The sequence below is a fragment of the Pseudophryne corroboree genome, chromosome 2 (genome assembly GCF_028390025.1).
Source record: "Pseudophryne corroboree isolate aPseCor3 chromosome 2, aPseCor3.hap2, whole genome shotgun sequence".
In the NCBI taxonomy this organism is placed as follows: Eukaryota; Metazoa; Chordata; class Amphibia; order Anura; family Myobatrachidae; genus Pseudophryne; species Pseudophryne corroboree.
The window spans coordinates 1,038,079,253-1,038,102,683 of record NC_086445.1 but is presented as its reverse complement, the minus strand read 5'-3'; the positions used below and the strand labels follow the sequence as shown (position 1 = coordinate 1,038,102,683).

General features: G+C 47.4%; 1 protein-coding gene across 1 annotated transcript in view; it reads right to left on the bottom strand.

Annotated features, from left to right (window-relative positions):
* The window catches only part of CCDC191 (coiled-coil domain containing 191), a 177,775-nt gene that overhangs the window by 93,009 nt on the left and 61,335 nt on the right, over nt 1–23,431 (bottom strand). The window contains exon 15 of the mRNA XM_063956784.1: nt 20,389–20,541. Coding sequence (XP_063812854.1) covers nt 20,389–20,541 — 153 coding nt within the window. The remainder of the gene's footprint in view (nt 1–20,388; nt 20,542–23,431) is intronic.

Sequence of the window (23,431 nt, the reverse complement as noted above, 5' to 3'; positions counted from 1 at the left end):
AACACAAGGGGCACGTATGGGGGGCTCAGTATCTGCAGTGTGTGACCTCAGACTATTACCCTCTATATCTCATACACACCGGCTGTAATCTCCAGATTGTACTGTAACACAAGGGGGACGTATGGGGGGCTCAGTATCTGTAGTGTGTGATATCAGACTATTACCCTCTATATCTCATACACACCGGCTGTAATCTCCAGATTGTACTGTAACACAAGGGGGACGTATGGGAGGATCAGTATCTGTAGTGTGTGATCTCAGACTATTACCCCCTATATCTCATACACACCGGCTGTAATCTCCAGATTGTACTGTAACACAAGGGGGACGTATGGGAGGATCAGTATCTGCAGTGTGTGATGTCAGACTATTACCCTCTATATCTCATACACACCGGCTGTAATCTCCAGATTGTACTGTAACACAAGGGGGACGTATGGGGGGCTCAGTATCTGTAGTGTGTGATATCAGACCATTACCCTCTATATCTCATACACACCGGCTGTAATCTCCAGATTGTACTGTAACACAAGGGGGACGTATGGGAGGATCAGTATCTGTAGTGTGTGATCTCAGACTATTACCCTCAATATCTCATACACACCGGCTGTAATCTCCAGATTATACTGTAACACAAGGGGGACGTATGGGGGGCTCAGTATCTGTAGTGTGTGATATCAGACTATTACCCTCTATATCTCATACACACCAGCTGTAATCTCCATATTGTACTGTAACACAAGGGGGACGTATGGGAGGCTCAGTATCTGCAGTGTGTGATCTCAGACTATTACCCTCTATATCTCATACACACCGGCTGTAATCTCCATATTGTACTGTAACACAAGGGGGACGTATGGGAGGCTCAGTATCTGCAGTGTGTGATTTCAGACTATTACCCTCTATATCTCATACACGCCGGCTGTAATCTCCAGATTGTACTGTAACACAAGGGGGACGTATGGGAGGATCAGTATCTGCAGTGTGTGATCTCAGACTATTACCCTCTATCTCTCATACACACCGGCTGTAATCTCCAGATTGTACTGTAACACAAGGGGGACGTATGGGAGGATCAGTATCTGCAGTGTGTGATCTCAGACTATTACCCTCTATATCTCATACACGCCGGCTGTAATCTCCAGATTGTAGTGTAACACAAGGGGGACGTATGGGAGGATCAGTATCTGCAGTGTGTGATCTCAGACTATTACCCTCTATATCTCATACACACCGGCTGTAATCTCCAGATTATACTGTAACACAAGGAGGACGTATGGGGGGCTCAGTATCTGCAGTGTGTGATCTCAGACTATTACCCTCTATATCTCATACACGCCGGCTGTAATCTCCAGATTGTACTGTAACACAAGGGGGACGTATGGGAGGATCAGTATCTGCAGTGTGTGATCTCAGACTATTACCCTCTATATCTCATACACACCGGCTGTAACCTCCAGATTATACTGTAACACAAGGGGGACGTATGGGAGGATCAGTATCTGCAGTGTGTGATCTCAGACTATTACCCTCTATATCTCATACACGCCGGCTGTAATCTCCAGATTGTACTGTAACACAAGGGGGACGTATGGGAGGATCAGTATCTGCAGTGTGTGATCTCAGACTATTACCCTCTATATCTCATACACGCCGGCTGTAATCTCCAGATTGTAGTGTAACACAAGGGGGACGTATGGGGGGATCAGTATCTGCAGTGTGTGACCTCAGTCTATTACCCTCTTTATCTCATACACACCGGCTGTATATCCAGATTGTACTGTAACACAAGGGGGACGTACGAGAGGATCAGTATCTGCAGTGTGTGACCTCAGACTATTACCCTCTATATCTCATACACACCGGCTGTAATCTCCAGATTGTACTGTAACACAAGGGGGACGTATGGGGGGCTCAGTATCTGCAGTGTGTGATCTCAGACTATTACCCTCTATATCTCATACACACCGGCTGTAATCTCCAGATTGTACTGTAACACAAGGGGGACGTATGGGGGGCTCAGTATCTGCAGTGTGTGATATCAGACTGTTACCCCCTATATCTCATACACACCGGCTGTAATCTCCAGATTGTACTGTAACACAAGGGGGACGTATGGGGGGCTCAGTATCTGCAGTGTGTGATATCAGACTATTACCCCCTATATCTCATACACACCGGCTGTAATCTCCAGATTGTACTGTAACACAAGGGGGACGTATGGGAGGATCAGTATCTGCAGTGTGTGATATCAGACTATTACCCCCTATATCTCATACACACCGGCTGTAATCTCCAGATTGTACTGTAACACAAGGGGGACGTATGGGAGGCTCAGTATCTGCAGTGTGTGACCTCAGACTATTACCCTCTATATCTCATACACACCGGCTGTAATCTCCAGATTGTACTGTTACACTAGGGGTACGTATGGGAGGATCAGTATCTGCAGTGTGTGACCTCAGACTATTACCCTCTATATCTCATACACGCCGGCTGTAACCTCAAGATTGTACTGTAACACAAGGGGGACGTATGGGAGGATCAGTATCTGCAGTGTGTGATATCAGACTATTACCCTCTATATCTCATACACACCGGCTGTAACCTCCAGATTGTACTGTAACACAAGGGGGACGTATGGGAGGATCAGTATCTGCAGTGTGTGACCTCAGACTATTACCCTCTATATCTCATACACCGGCTGTAATCTCCAGATTGTACTGTAACACAAGGGGGACGTATGGGAGGATCAGTATCTGCAGTGTGTGATCTCAGACTATTACCCTCTATATCTCATACACCGGCTGTAATCTCCAGATTGTACTGTAACACAAGGGGGACGTATGGGAGGATCAGTATCTGCAGTGTGTGATATCAGACTATTACCCTCTATATCTCATACACACCGGCTGTAATCTCCAGATTATACTGTAACACAAGGGGGACGTATGGGAGGATCAGTATCTGCAGTGTGTGATCTCAGACTATTACCCTCTATATCTCATACACACCGGCTGTAATCTCCAGATTGTACTGTAACAAAGGGGGACGTATGGGAGGATCAGTATCTGCAGTGTGTGATCTCAGACTATTACCCTCTATATCTCATACACACCGGCTGTAATCCCCAGATTGTACTGTAACACAAGGGGGACGTATGGGAGGATCAGTATCTGCAGTGTGTGATCTCAGACTATTACCCTCTATATCTCATACACACCGGCTGTAATCTCCAGATTATACTGTAACACAAGGGGGACGTATGGGAGGATCAGTATCTGCAGTGTGTGACCTCAGACTATTACCCTCTATATCTCATACACACCGGCTGTAATCTCCAGATTGTACTGTAACACAAGGACGTATGGGGGGGGGGGGGGGGGGGATCAGTATCTGCAGTGTGTGATCTCAGACTATTACCCTCTATATCTCATACACACCGGCTGTAATCTCCAGATTGTACTGTAACACAAGGGGCACGTATGGGGGGCTCAGTATCTGCAGTGTGTGACCTCAGACTATTACCCTCTATATCTCATACACACCGGCTGTAATCTCCAGATTGTACTGTAACACAAGGGGGACGTATGGGGGGCTCAGTATCTGTAGTGTGTGATATCAGACTATTATCTATATCTCATACACACCGGCTGTAATCTCCAGATTGTACTGTAACACAAGGGGCACGTATGGGGGGCTCAGTATCTGCAGTGTGTGACCTCAGACTATTACCCTCTATATCTCATACACACCGGCTGTAATCTCCAGATTGTACTGTAACACAAGGGGGACGTATGGGGGGGCTCAGTATCTGTAGTGTGTGATATCAGACTATTACCCTCTATATCTCATACACACCGGCTGTAATCTCCAGATTGTACTGTAACACAAGGGGGACGTATGGGAGGATCAGTATCTGCAGTGTGTGATGTCAGACTATTACCCTCTATATCTCATACACACCGGCTGTAATCTCCAGATTGTACTGTAACACAAGGGGGACGTATGGGGGGCTCAGTATCGGTAGTGTGTGATATCAGACCATTACCCTCTATATCTCATACACACCGGCTGTAATCTCCAGATTGTACTGTAACACAAGGGGGACGTATGGGAGGATCAGTATCTGTAGTGTGTGATCTCAGACTATTACCCTCAATATCTCATACACACCGGCTGTAATCTCCAGATTATACTGTAACACAAGGGGGACGTATGGGGGGCTCAGTATCTGTAGTGTGTGATATCAGACTATTACCCTCTATATCTCATACACACCAGCTGTAATCTCCATATTGTACTGTAACACAAGGGGGACGTATGGGAGGCTCAGTATCTGCAGTGTGTGATCTCAGACTATTACCCTCTATATCTCATACACACCGGCTGTAATCTCCATATTGTACTGTAACACAAGGGGGACGTATGGGAGGCTCAGTATCTGCAGTGTGTGATCTCAGACTATTACCCTCTATATCTCATACACGCCGGCTGTAATCTCCAGATTGTACTGTAACACAAGGGGGACGTATGGGAGGATCAGTATCTGCAGTGTGTGATCTCAGACTATTACCCTCTATCTCTCATACACACCGGCTGTAATCTCCAGATTGTACTGTAACACAAGGGGGACGTATGGGAGGATCAGTATCTGCAGTGTGTGATCTCAGACTATTACCCTCTATATCTCATACACGCCGGCTGTAATCTCCAGATTGTAGTGTAACACAAGGGGGACGTATGGGAGGATCAGTATCTGCAGTGTGTGATCTCAGACTATTACCCTCTATATCTCATACACACCGGCTGTAATCTCCAGATTATACTGTAACACAAGGAGGACGTATGGGGGGCTCAGTATCTGCAGTGTGTGATCTCAGACTATTACCCTCTATATCTCATACACGCCGGCTGTAATCTCCAGATTGTACTGTAACACAAGGGGGACGTATGGGAGGATCAGTATCTGCAGTGTGTGATCTCAGACTATTACCCTCTATATCTCATACACACCGGCTGTAACCTCCAGATTATACTGTAACACAAGGGGGACGTATGGGAGGATCAGTATCTGCAGTGTGTGATCTCAGACTATTACCCTCTATATCTCATACACGCCGGCTGTAATCTCCAGATTGTACTGTAACACAAGGGGGACGTATGGGAGGATCAGTATCTGCAGTGTGTGATCTCAGACTATTACCCTCTATATCTCATACACGCCGGCTGTAATCTCCAGATTGTAGTGTAACACAAGGGGGACGTATGGGGGGATCAGTATCTGCAGTGTGTGACCTCAGTCTATTACCCTCTTTATCTCATACACACCGGCTGTATATCCAGATTGTACTGTAACACAAGGGGGACGTACGAGAGGATCAGTATCTGCAGTGTGTGACCTCAGACTATTACCCTCTATATCTCATACACACCGGCTGTAATCTCCAGATTGTACTGTAACACAAGGGGGACGTATGGGGGGCTCAGTATCTGCAGTGTGTGATCTCAGACTATTACCCTCTATATCTCATACACACCGGCTGTAATCTCCAGATTGTACTGTAACACAAGGGGGACGTATGGGGGGCTCAGTATCTGCAGTGTGTGATATCAGACTGTTACCCCCTATATCTCATACACACCGGCTGTAATCTCCAGATTGTACTGTAACACAAGGGGGACGTATGGGGGGCTCAGTATCTGCAGTGTGTGATATCAGACTATTACCCCCTATATCTCATACACACCGGCTGTAATCTCCAGATTGTACTGTAACACAAGGGGGACGTATGGGAGGATCAGTATCTGCAGTGTGTGATATCAGACTATTACCCCCTATATCTCATACACACCGGCTGTAATCTCCAGATTGTACTGTAACACAAGGGGGACGTATGGGAGGCTCAGTATCTGCAGTGTGTGACCTCAGACTATTACCCTCTATATCTCATACACACCGGCTGTAATCTCCAGATTGTACTGTTACACTAGGGGTACGTATGGGAGGATCAGTATCTGCAGTGTGTGACCTCAGACTATTACCCTCTATATCTCATACACGCCGGCTGTAACCTCAAGATTGTACTGTAACACAAGGGGGACGTATGGGAGGATCAGTATCTGCAGTGTGTGATATCAGACTATTACCCTCTATATCTCATACACACCGGCTGTAACCTCCAGATTGTACTGTAACACAAGGGGGACGTATGGGAGGATCAGTATCTGCAGTGTGTGACCTCAGACTATTACCCTCTATATCTCATACACCGGCTGTAATCTCCAGATTGTACTGTAACACAAGGGGGACGTATGGGAGGATCAGTATCTGCAGTGTGTGATCTCAGACTATTACCCTCTATATCTCATACACCGGCTGTAATCTCCAGATTGTACTGTAACACAAGGGGGACGTATGGGAGGATCAGTATCTGCAGTGTGTGATATCAGACTATTACCCTCTATATCTCATACACACCGGCTGTAATCTCCAGATTATACTGTAACACAAGGGGGACGTATGGGAGGATCAGTATCTGCAGTGTGTGATCTCAGACTATTACCCTCTATATCTCATACACACCGGCTGTAATCTCCAGATTGTACTGTAACAAAGGGGGACGTATGGGAGGATCAGTATCTGCAGTGTGTGATCTCAGACTATTACCCTCTATATCTCATACACACCGGCTGTAATCCCCAGATTGTACTGTAACACAAGGGGGACGTATGGGAGGATCAGTATCTGCAGTGTGTGATCTCAGACTATTACCCTCTATATCTCATACACACCGGCTGTAATCTCCAGATTATACTGTAACACAAGGGGGACGTATGGGAGGATCAGTATCTGCAGTGTGTGACCTCAGACTATTACCCTCTATATCTCATACACACCGGCTGTAATCTCCAGATTGTACTGTAACACAAGGACGTATGGGGGGGGGGGGGGGGGGGGGATCAGTATCTGCAGTGTGTGATCTCAGACTATTACCCTCTATATCTCATACACACCGGCTGTAATCTCCAGATTGTACTGTAACACAAGGGGCACGTATGGGGGGCTCAGTATCTGCAGTGTGTGACCTCAGACTATTACCCTCTATATCTCATACACACCGGCTGTAATCTCCAGATTGTACTGTAACACAAGGGGGACGTATGGGGGGCTCAGTATCTGTAGTGTGTGATATCAGACTATTACCCTCTATATCTCATACACACCGGCTGTAATCTCCAGATTGTACTGTAACACAAGGGGCACGTATGGGGGGCTCAGTATCTGCAGTGTGTGACCTCAGACTATTACCCTCTATATCTCATACACACCGGCTGTAATCTCCAGATTGTACTGTAACACAAGGGGGACGTATGGGAGGATCAGTATCTGCAGTGTGTGATGTCAGACTATTACCCTCTATATCTCATACACACCGGCTGTAATCTCCAGATTGTACTGTAACACAAGGGGGACGTATGGGGGGCTCAGTATCTGTAGTGTGTGATATCAGACTATTACCCTCTATATCTCATACACACCGGCTGTAATCTCCAGATTGTACTGTAACACAAGGGGGACGTATGGGAGGATCAGTATCTGCAGTGTGTGATCTCAGACTATTACCCTCAATATCTCATACACACCGGCTGTAATCTCCAGATTATACTGTAACACAAGGGGGACGTATGGGGGGCTCAGTATCTGTAGTGTGTGATATCAGACTATTACCCTCTATATCTCATACACACCGGCTGTAATCTCCAGATTGTACTGTAACACAAGGACGTATGGGGGGCTCAGTATCTGCAGTGTGTGATCTCAGACTATTACCCTCTATATCTCATACACACCGGCTGTAATCTCCAGATTGTACTGTAACACAAGGAGGACGTATGGGGGGGGGGGATCAGTATCTGCAGTGTGTGATCTCAGACTATTACCCTCTATATCTCATACACACCGGCTGTAATCCCCAGATTATACTGTAACACAAGGGGGACGTATGGGAGGATCAGTATCTGCAGTGTGTGATCTCAGACTATTACCCTCTATATCTCACACACACCGGCTGTAACCTCCAGATTGTACTGTAACACAAGGGGGACGTATGGGAGGATCAGTATCTGCAGTGTGTGATCTCAGACTATTACCCTCTATATCTCATACACACCGGCTGTAATCTCCAGATTATACTGTAACACAAGAGGGACGTATGGGAGGCTCAGTATCTGCAGTGTGTGACCTCGGACTATTACCCTCTATATCTCATACACACCGGCTGTAATCTCCAGATTGTACTGTAACACAAGGAGGACGTATGGGAGGATCAGTATCTGCAGTGTGTGACCTCGGACTATTACCCTCTATATCTCATACACACCGGCTGTAATCTCCAGATTGCACTGTAACACAAGGGGGACGTATGGGAGGATCAGTATCTGCAGTGTGTGATCTCAGACTATTACCCTCTATATCTCATACACACAGGCTGTAATCTCCAGATTGTACTGTAACACAAGGGGGACGTATGGGAGGATCAGTATCTGCAGTGTGTGACCTCGGACTATTACCCTCTATATCTCATACACACCGGCTGTAATCTCCAGATTGTACTGTAACACAAGGGGGACGTATGGGGGGCTCAGTATCTGCAGTGTGTGATCTCAGACTATTACCCTCTATATCTCATACACACCGGCTGTAATCTCCAGATTGTACTGTAACACAAGGGGGACGTATGGGAGGATCAGTATCTGCAGTGTGTGACCTCAGACTATTACCCTCTATATCTCATACACACCGGCTGTAATCTCCAGATTGTACTGTAACACAAGGAGGACGTATGGGAGGCTCAGTATCTGCAGTGTGTGATATCAGACTATTACCCTCTAATATCTCATACACACCGGCTGTAACCTCCATATTGTACTGTAACACAAGGGGGACGTATGGGAGGCTCAGTATCTGCAGTGTGTGATCTCAGACTATTACCCTCTATATCTCATACACACCGGCTGTAATCTCCAGATTGTACTGTAACACAAGGGGGACATATGGGAGGATCAGTATCTGCAGTGTGTGATCTCAGACTATTACCCTCTATATCTCATACACGCCGGCTGTAATCTCCAGATTGTACTGTAACACAAGGGGGACGTATGGGAGGATCAGTATCTGCAGTGTGTGATCTCAGACTATTACCCTCTATATCTCATACACACCGGCTGTAACCTCCATATTGTACTGTAACACAAGGGGGACGTATGGGAGGCTCAGTATCTGCAGTGTGTGATCTCAGACTATTACCCTCTATATCTCATACACACCGGCTGTAACCTCCAGATTGTACTGTAACACAAGGAGGACGTATGGGAGGATCAGTATCTGCAGTGTGTGATCTCAGACTATTACCCTCTATATCTCATACACACCGGCTGTAATCTCCAGATTGTACTGTAACACAAGGAGGACGTATGGGAGGATCAGTATCTGCAGTGTGTGACCTCGGACTATTACCCTCTATATCTCATACACACCGGCTGTAATCTCCAGATTGTACTGTAACACAAGGGGGACGTATGGGGGGCTCAGTATCTGCAGTGTGTGATCTCAGACTATTACCCTCTATATCTCATACACACCGGCTGTAATCTCCAGATTGTACTGTAACACAAGGGGGACGTATGGGGGGATCAGTATCTGCAGTGTGTGATATCAGACTATTACCCTCTATATCTCATACACACCGGCTGTAACCTCCAGATTGTACTGTAACACAAGGAGGACGTATGGGAGGATCAGTATCTGCAGTGTGTGATCTCAGACTATTACCCTCTATATCTCATACACGCCGGCTGTAATCTCCAGATTGTACTGTAACACAAGGGGGACGTATGGGAGGATCAGTATCTGCAGTGTGTGACCTCAGACTATTACCCTCTATATCTCATACACACCGGCTGTAATCTCCAGATTGTACTGTAACACAAGGGGGACGTATGGGAGGATCAGTATCTGCAGTGTGTGACCTCAGACTATTACCCTCTATATCTCATACACACCGGCTGTAATCTCCAGATTGTACTGTAACACAAGGGGGACGTATGGGGGGCTCAGTATCTGTAGTGTGTGATATCAGACTATTACCCTCTATATCTCATACACACCGGCTGTAATCTCCAGATTGTACTGTAACACAAGGGGGACGTATGGGAGGATCAGTATCTGTAGTGTGTGATCTCAGACTATTACCCCCTATATCTCATACACACCGGCTGTAATCTCCAGATTGTACTGTAACACAAGGGGGACGTATGGGAGGATCAGTATCTGCAGTGTGTGATGTCAGACTATTACCCTCTATATCTCATACACACCGGCTGTAATCTCCAGATTGTACTGTAACACAAGGGGGACGTATGGGGGGCTCAGTATCTGTAGTGTGTGATATCAGACCATTACCCTCTATATCTCATACACACCGGCTGTAATCTCCAGATTGTACTGTAACACAAGGGGGACGTATGGGAGGATCAGTATCTGTAGTGTGTGATCTCAGACTATTACCCTCAATATCTCATACACACCGGCTGTAATCTCCAGATTATACTGTAACACAAGGGGGACGTATGGGGGGCTCAGTATCTGTAGTGTGTGATATCAGACTATTACCCTCTATATCTCATACACACCAGCTGTAATCTCCATATTGTACTGTAACACAAGGGGGACGTATGGGAGGCTCAGTATCTGCAGTGTGTGATCTCAGACTATTACCCTCTATATCTCATACACACCGGCTGTAATCTCCATATTGTACTGTAACACAAGGGGGACGTATGGGAGGCTCAGTATCTGCAGTGTGTGATTTCAGACTATTACCCTCTATATCTCATACACGCCGGCTGTAATCTCCAGATTGTACTGTAACACAAGGGGGACGTATGGGAGGATCAGTATCTGCAGTGTGTGATCTCAGACTATTACCCTCTATCTCTCATACACACCGGCTGTAATCTCCAGATTGTACTGTAACACAAGGGGGACGTATGGGAGGATCAGTATCTGCAGTGTGTGATCTCAGACTATTACCCTCTATATCTCATACACGCCGGCTGTAATCTCCAGATTGTAGTGTAACACAAGGGGGACGTATGGGAGGATCAGTATCTGCAGTGTGTGATCTCAGACTATTACCCTCTATATCTCATACACACCGGCTGTAATCTCCAGATTATACTGTAACACAAGGAGGACGTATGGGGGGCTCAGTATCTGCAGTGTGTGATCTCAGACTATTACCCTCTATATCTCATACACGCCGGCTGTAATCTCCAGATTGTACTGTAACACAAGGGGGACGTATGGGAGGATCAGTATCTGCAGTGTGTGATCTCAGACTATTACCCTCTATATCTCATACACACCGGCTGTAACCTCCAGATTATACTGTAACACAAGGGGGACGTATGGGAGGATCAGTATCTGCAGTGTGTGATCTCAGACTATTACCCTCTATATCTCATACACGCCGGCTGTAATCTCCAGATTGTACTGTAACACAAGGGGGACGTATGGGAGGATCAGTATCTGCAGTGTGTGATCTCAGACTATTACCCTCTATATCTCATACACGCCGGCTGTAATCTCCAGATTGTAGTGTAACACAAGGGGGACGTATGGGGGGATCAGTATCTGCAGTGTGTGACCTCAGTCTATTACCCTCTTTATCTCATACACACCGGCTGTATATCCAGATTGTACTGTAACACAAGGGGGACGTACGAGAGGATCAGTATCTGCAGTGTGTGACCTCAGACTATTACCCTCTATATCTCATACACACCGGCTGTAATCTCCAGATTGTACTGTAACACAAGGGGGACGTATGGGGGGCTCAGTATCTGCAGTGTGTGATCTCAGACTATTACCCTCTATATCTCATACACACCGGCTGTAATCTCCAGATTGTACTGTAACACAAGGGGGACGTATGGGGGGCTCAGTATCTGCAGTGTGTGATATCAGACTGTTACCCCCTATATCTCATACACACCGGCTGTAATCTCCAGATTGTACTGTAACACAAGGGGGACGTATGGGGGGCTCAGTATCTGCAGTGTGTGATATCAGACTATTACCCCCTATATCTCATACACACCGGCTGTAATCTCCAGATTGTACTGTAACACAAGGGGGACGTATGGGAGGATCAGTATCTGCAGTGTGTGATATCAGACTATTACCCCCTATATCTCATACACACCGGCTGTAATCTCCAGATTGTACTGTAACACAAGGGGGACGTATGGGAGGCTCAGTATCTGCAGTGTGTGACCTCAGACTATTACCCTCTATATCTCATACACACCGGCTGTAATCTCCAGATTGTACTGTTACACTAGGGGTACGTATGGGAGGATCAGTATCTGCAGTGTGTGACCTCAGACTATTACCCTCTATATCTCATACACGCCGGCTGTAACCTCAAGATTGTACTGTAACACAAGGGGGACGTATGGGAGGATCAGTATCTGCAGTGTGTGATATCAGACTATTACCCTCTATATCTCATACACACCGGCTGTAACCTCCAGATTGTACTGTAACACAAGGGGGACGTATGGGAGGATCAGTATCTGCAGTGTGTGACCTCAGACTATTACCCTCTATATCTCATACACCGGCTGTAATCTCCAGATTGTACTGTAACACAAGGGGGACGTATGGGAGGATCAGTATCTGCAGTGTGTGATCTCAGACTATTACCCTCTATATCTCATACACCGGCTGTAATCTCCAGATTGTACTGTAACACAAGGGGGACGTATGGGAGGATCAGTATCTGCAGTGTGTGATATCAGACTATTACCCTCTATATCTCATACACACCGGCTGTAATCTCCAGATTATACTGTAACACAAGGGGGACGTATGGGAGGATCAGTATCTGCAGTGTGTGATCTCAGACTATTACCCTCTATATCTCATACACACCGGCTGTAATCTCCAGATTGTACTGTAACAAAGGGGGACGTATGGGAGGATCAGTATCTGCAGTGTGTGATCTCAGACTATTACCCTCTATATCTCATACACACCGGCTGTAATCCCCAGATTGTACTGTAACACAAGGGGGACGTATGGGAGGATCAGTATCTGCAGTGTGTGATCTCAGACTATTACCCTCTATATCTCATACACACCGGCTGTAATCTCCAGATTATACTGTAACACAAGGGGGACGTATGGGAGGATCAGTATCTGCAGTGTGTGACCTCAGACTATTACCCTCTATATCTCATACACACCGGCTGTAATCTCCAGATTGTACTGTAACACAAGGACGTATGGGGGGGGGGGGGGGGATCAGTATCTGCAGTGTGTGATCTCAGACTATTACCCTCTATATCTCATACACACCGGCTGTAATCTCCAGATTGTACTGTAACACAAGGGGCACGTATGGGGGGCTCAGTATCTGCAGTGTGTGACCTCAGACTATTACCCTCTATATCTCATACACACCGGCTGTAATCTCCAGATTGTACTGTAACACAAGGGGGACGTATGGGGGGCTCAGTATCTGTAGTGTGTGATATCAGACTATTACCCTCTATATCTCATACACACCGGCTGTAATCTCCAGATTGTACTGTAACACAAGGGGCACGTATGGGGGGGCTCAGTATCTGCAGTGTGTGACCTCAGACTATTACCCTCTATATCTCATACACACCGGCTGTAATCTCCAGATTGTACTGTAACACAAGGGGGACGTATGGGGGGGCTCAGTATCTGTAGTGTGTGATATCAGACTATTACCCTCTATATCTCATACACACCGGCTGTAATCTCCAGATTGTACTGTAACACAAGGGGGACGTATGGGAGGATCAGTATCTGCAGTGTGTGATGTCAGACTATTACCCTCTATATCTCATACACACCGGCTGTAATCTCCAGATTGTACTGTAACACAAGGGGGACGTATGGGGGGCTCAGTATCGGTAGTGTGTGATATCAGACCATTACCCTCTATATCTCATACACACCGGCTGTAATCTCCAGATTGTACTGTAACACAAGGGGGACGTATGGGAGGATCAGTATCTGTAGTGTGTGATCTCAGACTATTACCCTCTATATCTCATACACACCGGCTGTAATCTCCAGATTATACTGTAACACAAGGAGGACGTATGGGGGGCTCAGTATCTGCAGTGTGTGATCTCAGACTATTACCCTCTATATCTCATACACGCCGGCTGTAATCTCCAGATTGTACTGTAACACAAGGGGGACGTATGGGAGGATCAGTATCTGCAGTGTGTGATCTCAGACTATTACCCTCTATATCTCATACACACCGGCTGTAACCTCCAGATTATACTGTAACACAAGGGGGACGTATGGGAGGATCAGTATCTGCAGTGTGTGATCTCAGACTATTACCCTCTATATCTCATACACGCCGGCTGTAATCTCCAGATTGTACTGTAACACAAGGGGGACGTATGGGAGGATCAGTATCTGCAGTGTGTGATCTCAGACTATTACCCTCTATATCTCATACACGCCGGCTGTAATCTCCAGATTGTAGTGTAACACAAGGGGGACGTATGGGGGGATCAGTATCTGCAGTGTGTGACCTCAGTCTATTACCCTCTTTATCTCATACACACCGGCTGTATATCCAGATTGTACTGTAACACAAGGGGGACGTACGAGAGGATCAGTATCTGCAGTGTGTGACCTCAGACTATTACCCTCTATATCTCATACACACCGGCTGTAATCTCCAGATTGTACTGTAACACAAGGGGGACGTATGGGGGGCTCAGTATCTGCAGTGTGTGATCTCAGACTATTACCCTCTATATCTCATACACACCGGCTGTAATCTCCAGATTGTACTGTAACACAAGGGGGACGTATGGGGGGCTCAGTATCTGCAGTGTGTGATATCAGACTGTTACCCCCTATATCTCATACACACCGGCTGTAATCTCCAGATTGTACTGTAACACAAGGGGGACGTATGGGGGGCTCAGTATCTGCAGTGTGTGATATCAGACTATTACCCCCTATATCTCATACACACCGGCTGTAATCTCCAGATTGTACTGTAACACAAGGGGGACGTATGGGAGGATCAGTATCTGCAGTGTGTGATATCAGACTATTACCCCCTATATCTCATACACACCGGCTGTAATCTCCAGATTGTACTGTAACACAAGGGGGACGTATGGGAGGCTCAGTATCTGCAGTGTGTGACCTCAGACTATTACCCTCTATATCTCATACACACCGGCTGTAATCTCCAGATTGTACTGTTACACTAGGGGTACGTATGGGAGGATCAGTATCTGCAGTGTGTGACCTCAGACTATTACCCTCTATATCTCATACACGCCGGCTGTAACCTCAAGATTGTACTGTAACACAAGGGGGACGTATGGGAGGATCAGTATCTGCAGTGTGTGATATCAGACTATTACCCTCTATATCTCATACACACCGGCTGTAACCTCCAGATTGTACTGTAACACAAGGGGGACGTATGGGAGGATCAGTATCTGCAGTGTGTGACCTCAGACTATTACCCTCTATATCTCATACACCGGCTGTAATCTCCAGATTGTACTGTAACACAAGGGGGACGTATGGGAGGATCAGTATCTGCAGTGTGTGATCTCAGACTATTACCCTCTATATCTCATACACCGGCTGTAATCTCCAGATTGTACTGTAACACAAGGGGGACGTATGGGAGGATCAGTATCTGCAGTGTGTGATATCAGACTATTACCCTCTATATCTCATACACACCGGCTGTAATCTCCAGATTATACTGTAACACAAGGGGGACGTATGGGAGGATCAGTATCTGCAGTGTGTGATCTCAGACTATTACCCTCTATATCTCATACACACCGGCTGTAATCTCCAGATTGTACTGTAACAAAGGGGGACGTATGGGAGGATCAGTATCTGCAGTGTGTGATCTCAGACTATTACCCTCTATATCTCATACACACCGGCTGTAATCCCCAGATTGTACTGTAACACAAGGGGGACGTATGGGAGGATCAGTATCTGCAGTGTGTGATCTCAGACTATTACCCTCTATATCTCATACACACCGGCTGTAATCTCCAGATTATACTGTAACACAAGGGGGACGTATGGGAGGATCAGTATCTGCAGTGTGTGACCTCAGACTATTACCCTCTATATCTCATACACACCGGCTGTAATCTCCAGATTGTACTGTAACACAAGGACGTATGGGGGGGGGGGGGGGGGGGATCAGTATCTGCAGTGTGTGATCTCAGACTATTACCCTCTATATCTCATACACACCGGCTGTAATCTCCAGATTGTACTGTAACACAAGGGGCACGTATGGGGGGCTCAGTATCTGCAGTGTGTGACCTCAGACTATTACCCTCTATATCTCATACACACCGGCTGTAATCTCCAGATTGTACTGTAACACAAGGGGGACGTATGGGGGGCTCAGTATCTGTAGTGTGTGATATCAGACTATTACCCTCTATATCTCATACACACCGGCTGTAATCTCCAGATTGTACTGTAACACAAGGGGCACGTATGGGGGGCTCAGTATCTGCAGTGTGTGACCTCAGACTATTACCCTCTATATCTCATACACACCGGCTGTAATCTCCAGATTGTACTGTAACACAAGGGGGACGTATGGGAGGATCAGTATCTGCAGTGTGTGATGTCAGACTATTACCCTCTATATCTCATACACACCGGCTGTAATCTCCAGATTGTACTGTAACACAAGGGGGACGTATGGGGGGCTCAGTATCTGTAGTGTGTGATATCAGACTATTACCCTCTATATCTCATACACACCGGCTGTAATCTCCAGATTGTACTGTAACACAAGGGGGACGTATGGGAGGATCAGTATCTGCAGTGTGTGATCTCAGACTATTACCCTCAATATCTCATACACACCGGCTGTAATCTCCAGATTATACTGTAACACAAGGGGGACGTATGGGGGGCTCAGTATCTGTAGTGTGTGATATCAGACTATTACCCTCTATATCTCATACACACCGGCTGTAATCTCCAGATTGTACTGTAACACAAGGACGTATGGGGGGCTCAGTATCTGCAGTGTGTGATCTCAGACTATTACCCTCTATATCTCATACACACCGGCTGTAATCTCCAGATTGTACTGTAACACAAGGAGGACGTATGGGGGGGGGGGATCAGTATCTGCAGTGTGTGATCTCAGACTATTACCCTCTATATCTCATACACACCGGCTGTAATCCCCAGATTATACTGTAACACAAGGGGGACGTATGGGAGGATCAGTATCTGCAGTGTGTGATCTCAGACTATTACCCTCTATATCTCACACACACCGGCTGTAACCTCCAGATTGTACTGTAACACAAGGGGGACGTATGGGAGGATCAGTATCTGCAGTGTGTGATCTCAGACTATTACCCTCTATATCTCATACACACCGGCTGTAATCTCCAGATTATACTGTAACACAAGAGGGACGTATGGGAGGCTCAGTATCTGCAGTGTGTGACCTCGGACTATTACCCTCTATATCTCATACACACCGGCTGTAATCTCCAGATTGTACTGTAACACAAGGAGGACGTATGGGAGGATCAGTATCTGCAGTGTGTGACCTCGGACTATTACCCTCTATATCTCATACACACCGGCTGTAATCTCCAGATTGCACTGTAACACAAGGGGGACGTATGGGAGGATCAGTATCTGCAGTGTGTGATCTCAGACTATTACCCTCTATATCTCATACACACAGGCTGTAATCTCCAGATTGTACTGTAACACAAGGGGGACGTATGGGAGGATCAGTATCTGCAGTGTGTGACCTCGGACTATTACCCTCTATATCTCATACACACCGGCTGTAATCTCCAGATTGTACTGTAACACAAGGGGGACGTATGGGGGGCTCAGTATCTGCAGTGTGTGATCTCAGACTATTACCCTCTATATCTCATACACACCGGCTGTAATCTCCAGATTGTACTGTAACACAAGGGGGACGTATGGGAGGATCAGTATCTGCAGTGTGTGACCTCAGACTATTACCCTCTATATCTCATACACACCGGCTGTAATCTCCAGATTGTACTGTAACACAAGGAGGACGTATGGGAGGCTCAGTATCTGCAGTGTGTGATATCAGACTATTACCCTCTAATATCTCATACACACCGGCTGTAACCTCCATATTGTACTGTAACACAAGGGGGACGTATGGGAGGCTCAGTATCTGCAGTGTGTGATCTCAGACTATTACCCTCTATATCTCATACACACCGGCTGTAATCTCCAGATTGTACTGTAACACAAGGGGGACATATGGGAGGATCAGTATCTGCAGTGTGTGATCTCAGACTATTACCCTCTATATCTCATACACGCCGGCTGTAATCTCCAGATTGTACTGTAACACAAGGGGGACGTATGGGAGGATCAGTATCTGCAGTGTGTGATCTCAGACTATTACCCTCTATATCTCATACACACCGGCTGTAACCTCCATATTGTACTGTAACACAAGGGGGACGTATGGGAGGCTCAGTATCTGCAGTGTGTGATCTCAGACTATTACCCTCTATATCTCATACACACCGGCTGTAACCTCCAGATTGTACTGTAACACAAGGAGGACGTATGGGAGGATCAGTATCTGCAGTGTGTGATCTCAGACTATTACCCTCTATATCTCATACACACCGGCTGTAATCTCCAGATTGTACTGTAACACAAGGAGGACGTATGGGAGGATCAGTATCTGCAGTGTGTGACCTCGGACTATTACCCTCTATATCTCATACACACCGGCTGTAATCTCCAGATTGTACTGTAACACAAGGGGGACGTATGGGGGGCTCAGTATCTGCAGTGTGTGATCTCAGACTATTACCCTCTATATCTCATACACACCGGCTGTAATCTCCAGATTGTACTGTAACACAAGGGGGACGTATGGGGGGATCAGTATCTGCAGTGTGTGATATCAGACTATTACCCTCTATATCTCATACACACCGGCTGTAACCTCCAGATTGTACTGTAACACAAGGAGGACGTATGGGAGGATCAGTATCTGCAGTGTGTGATCTCAGACTATTACCCTCTATATCTCATACACGCCGGCTGTAATCTCCAGATTGTACTGTAACACAAGGGGGACGTATGGGAGGATCAGTATCTGCAGTGTGTGACCTCAGACTATTACCCTCTATATCTCATACACACCGGCTGTAATCTCCAGATTGTACTGTAACACAAGGGGGACGTATGGGAGGATCAGTATCTGCAGTGTGTGACCTCAGACTATTACCCTCTATATCTCATACACACCGGCTGTAATCTCCAGATTGTACTGTAACACAAGGGGGACGTATGGGAGGATCAGTATCTGCAGTGTGTGATATCAGACTATTACCCTCTATATCTCATACACACCGGCTGTAATCTCCAGATTGTACTGTAACACAAGGGGGACGTATGGGAGGATCAGTATCTGCAGTGTGTGATCTCAGACTATTACCCCCTATATCTCATACACACCGGCTGTAACCTCCAGATTGTACTGTAACACAAGGAGGACGTATGGGAGGATCAGTATCTGCAGTGTGTGATCTCAGACTATTACCCCCTATATCTCATACACACCGGCTGTAACCTCCAGATTATACTGTAACACAAGGGGGACATATGGGAGGATCAGTATCTGCAGTGTGTGATATCAGACTATTACCCTCTATATCTCATACACACCGGCTGTAACCTCCAGATTGTACTGTAACACAAGGGGGACGTATGGGGGGCTCAGTATCTGCAGTGTGTGATCTCAGGCTATTACCCTCTATATCTCATACACACCGGCTGTAACCTCCAGATTATACTGTAACACAAGGGGGACATATGGGAGGATCAGTATCTGCAGTGTGTGATCTCAGGCTATTACCCTCTATATCTCATACACACCGGCTGTAATCTCCAGATTGTACTGTAACACAAGGGGGACGTATGGGAGGATCAGTATCTGCAGTGTGTGATCTCAGACTATTACCCCCTATATCTCATACACACCGGCTGTAACCTCCAGATTGTACTGTAACACAAGGAGGACGTATGGGAGGATCAGTATCTGCAGTGTGTGATCTCAGACTATTACCCTCTATAGCTTATAAACCAGTCCATATGTATTATGTTCTGATCAGCGGATGGATATGAGTGTATTGGAACCTCCTATTAGGGCCGGAGACCTGGGAGGATACCCGTGTGGCACTGATGGGGCACTGTACGTGTGACACTAAACCCACCTTCATCCACTGCTGGAAAGTCCTGCGTAGCAGTAAGGTGTCCGCCAGCTGTTCTGCCCGCTGGTTCCTCTCGGCCTCCATCTCTCTCACTGCATGTAACCAGCCCAGCAGGCCGCCTCTCAGCAGAACCAGGCGGTAATGTGACGCCGCTCGCTGAGGATGGAGAAAACAGTCCGGATGAGTATTCGGCACTCTCCCTATTAATGCCCTGCTGGCACTACCTGATGCCCATCCCTGCAGTATTCAGCGCTCTCCCTATTAATGCCCTGCTGGCACTACCTGATGCCCATCCCTGCAGTATTCGGCACTCTCCCTATTAATGCCCTGCTGGCACTACCTGATGCCCATCCCTGCAGTATTCAGCACTCTGCATTTTAATGCCCTGCTGGCACTACCTGATGCCCATCCCTGCAGTATTCAGCACTCTGCCTATTAATGCCCTGCTGGCACTACCTGATGCCCATCCCTGCAGTATTCAGCACTCTGCCTATTAATGCCCTGCTGGCACTACCTGATGTCCATCCCTGCAGTATTCAGCAATCTCTCTATTAATGCCCTGCTGGCACTACCTGATGCCCATCCCTGCAGTATTCAGTACTCTCCCCGTTAATGCCCTGCTGGCACTACGTGATGCCCATCCCTGCAGTATTCAGCAATCTCTCTATTAATGCCCTGCTGGCACTACCTGATGCCCATCCCTGCAGTATTCAGCAATCTCTCTATTAATGCCGTGCTGGCACTACCTGATGCCCATCCCCACAGTATTCAGTACTCTCCCCGTTAATGCCCTGCTGGTACTACATGATGCCCATCCCTGCAGTATTCGGCACTCTCCCTATTAATGCCCTGCTGGCACTACCTGATGCCCATCCCTGCAGTATTCAGCGCTCTTCCTATTAATGCCCTGCTGGCACTACCTGATGCCCATCCCTGCAGTATTCGGCACTCTCCCTATTAATGCCCTGCTGGCACTACCTGATGCCCATCCCTGCAGTATTCAGCACTCTGCATTTTAATGCCCTGCTGGCACTACCTGATGCCCATCCCTGCAGTATTCAGCACTCTGCCTATTAATGCCCTGCTGGCACTACCTGATGCCCATCCCTGCAGTATTCAGCACTCTGCCTATTAATGCCCTGCTGGCACTACCTGATGTCCATCCCTGCAGTATTCAGCAATCTCTCTATTAATGCCCTGCTGGCACTACCTGATGCCCATCCCTGCAGTATTCAGTACTCTCCCCGTTAATGCCCTGCTGGCACTACGTGATGCCCATCCCTGCAGTATTCAGCAATCTCTCTATTAATGCCCTGCTGGCACTACCTGATGCCCATCCCTGCAGTATTCAGCAATCTCTCTATTAATGCCGTGCTGGCACTACCTGATGCCCATCCCCACAGTATTCAGTACTCTCCCCGTTAATGCCCTGCTGGTACTACATGATGCCCATCCCTGCAGTATTCGGCACTCTCCCTATTAATGCCCTGCTGGCACTACCTGATGCCCATCCCTGCAGTATTCAGCGCTCTTCCTATTAATGCCCTGCTGGCACTACCTGATGCCCATCCCTGCAGTATTCGGCACTCTCCCTATTAATGCCCTGCTGGCACTACCTGATGCCCATCCCTGCAGTATTCAGCACTCTGCATTTTAATGCCCTGCTGGCACTACCTGATGCCCATCCCTGCAGTATTCAGCACTCTGCCTATTAATGCCCTGCTGGCACTACCTGATGCCCATCCCTGCAGTATTCAGTACTCTCCCCGTTAATGCCCTGCTGGCACTACGTGATGCCCATCCCTGCAGTATTCAGCACTCTCTCTATTAATGCCCTGCTGGCACTACCTGATGCCCATCCCTGCAGTATTCAGCAATCTCTCTATTAATGCCCTGCTGGCACTACCTGATGCCCATCCCCACAGTATTCAGTACTCTCCCCGTTAATGCCCTGCTGGTACTACGTGATGCCCATCCCTGCAGTATTCAGTACTCCCTCTATTAATGCCCTGCTGGCACTACCTGATGCCCATCCCTGCAGTATTCAGCGCTCTCCCTATTAATGCCCTGCTGGCACTACCTGATGCCCATCCCTGCAGTATTTGGCACTCTCCCTATTAATGCCCTGCTGGCACTACCTGATGCCCATCCCTGCAGTATTCAGCACTCTGCCTACTAATGCCCTGCTGGCACTACCTGATGCCCATCCCTGCATTATTCAGCACTCTGCCTATTAATGCCCTGCTGGCACTACCAGATGCCCATCCCTGCAGTATTCAGCAATCTCTCTATTAATGCCCTGCTGGCACTATCTGATGCTCATCCCTGCAGTATTCAGCGCTCTCCCTATTAATGCCCTGCTGGCACTACCTGATGCCCATCCCTGTAGTATTCAGCGCTCTCCCTATTAATGCCCTGCTGGCACTACCTGATGCCCATCCCTGAAGTATTCGGCACTCCCCCTATTAATGCCCTGCTGGCACTACCTGATGCCCATCCCTGCAGTATTCAGCGCTCTCACTATTAATGCCCTGCTGGCACTACCTGATGCCCATCCCTGCAGTATTCAGCGCTCTCCCTATTAATGCCCTGCTGGCACTACCTGATGCCCATCCCTGCAGTATTCAGCGCTCTCCCTATTAATGCCCTGCTGGCACTACCTGATGCCCATCCCTGCAGTATTCAGCACTCTCCCTATTAATGCCCTGCTGGCACTACCTGATGCCCATCCCTGCAGTATTCAGCACTCTGCCTATTAATGCCCTGCTGGCACTACCTGATGCCCATCCCTGCAGTATTAAGCACTCTGCCTATTAATGCCCTGCTGGCACTACCTGATGCCCATCCCTGCAGTATTCAGCAATCTCTCTATTAATGCCCTGCTGGCACTACCTGATGCCCATCCCTGCAGTATTCAGTGCTCTCCCTATTAATGTCCTGCTGGCACTACCTGATGCCCATCCCTGCAGTATTCAGCGCTCTCCCTATTAATGCCCTGCTGGCACTACCTGATGCCCATCCCTGCAGTATTCAGCGCTCTACCTAT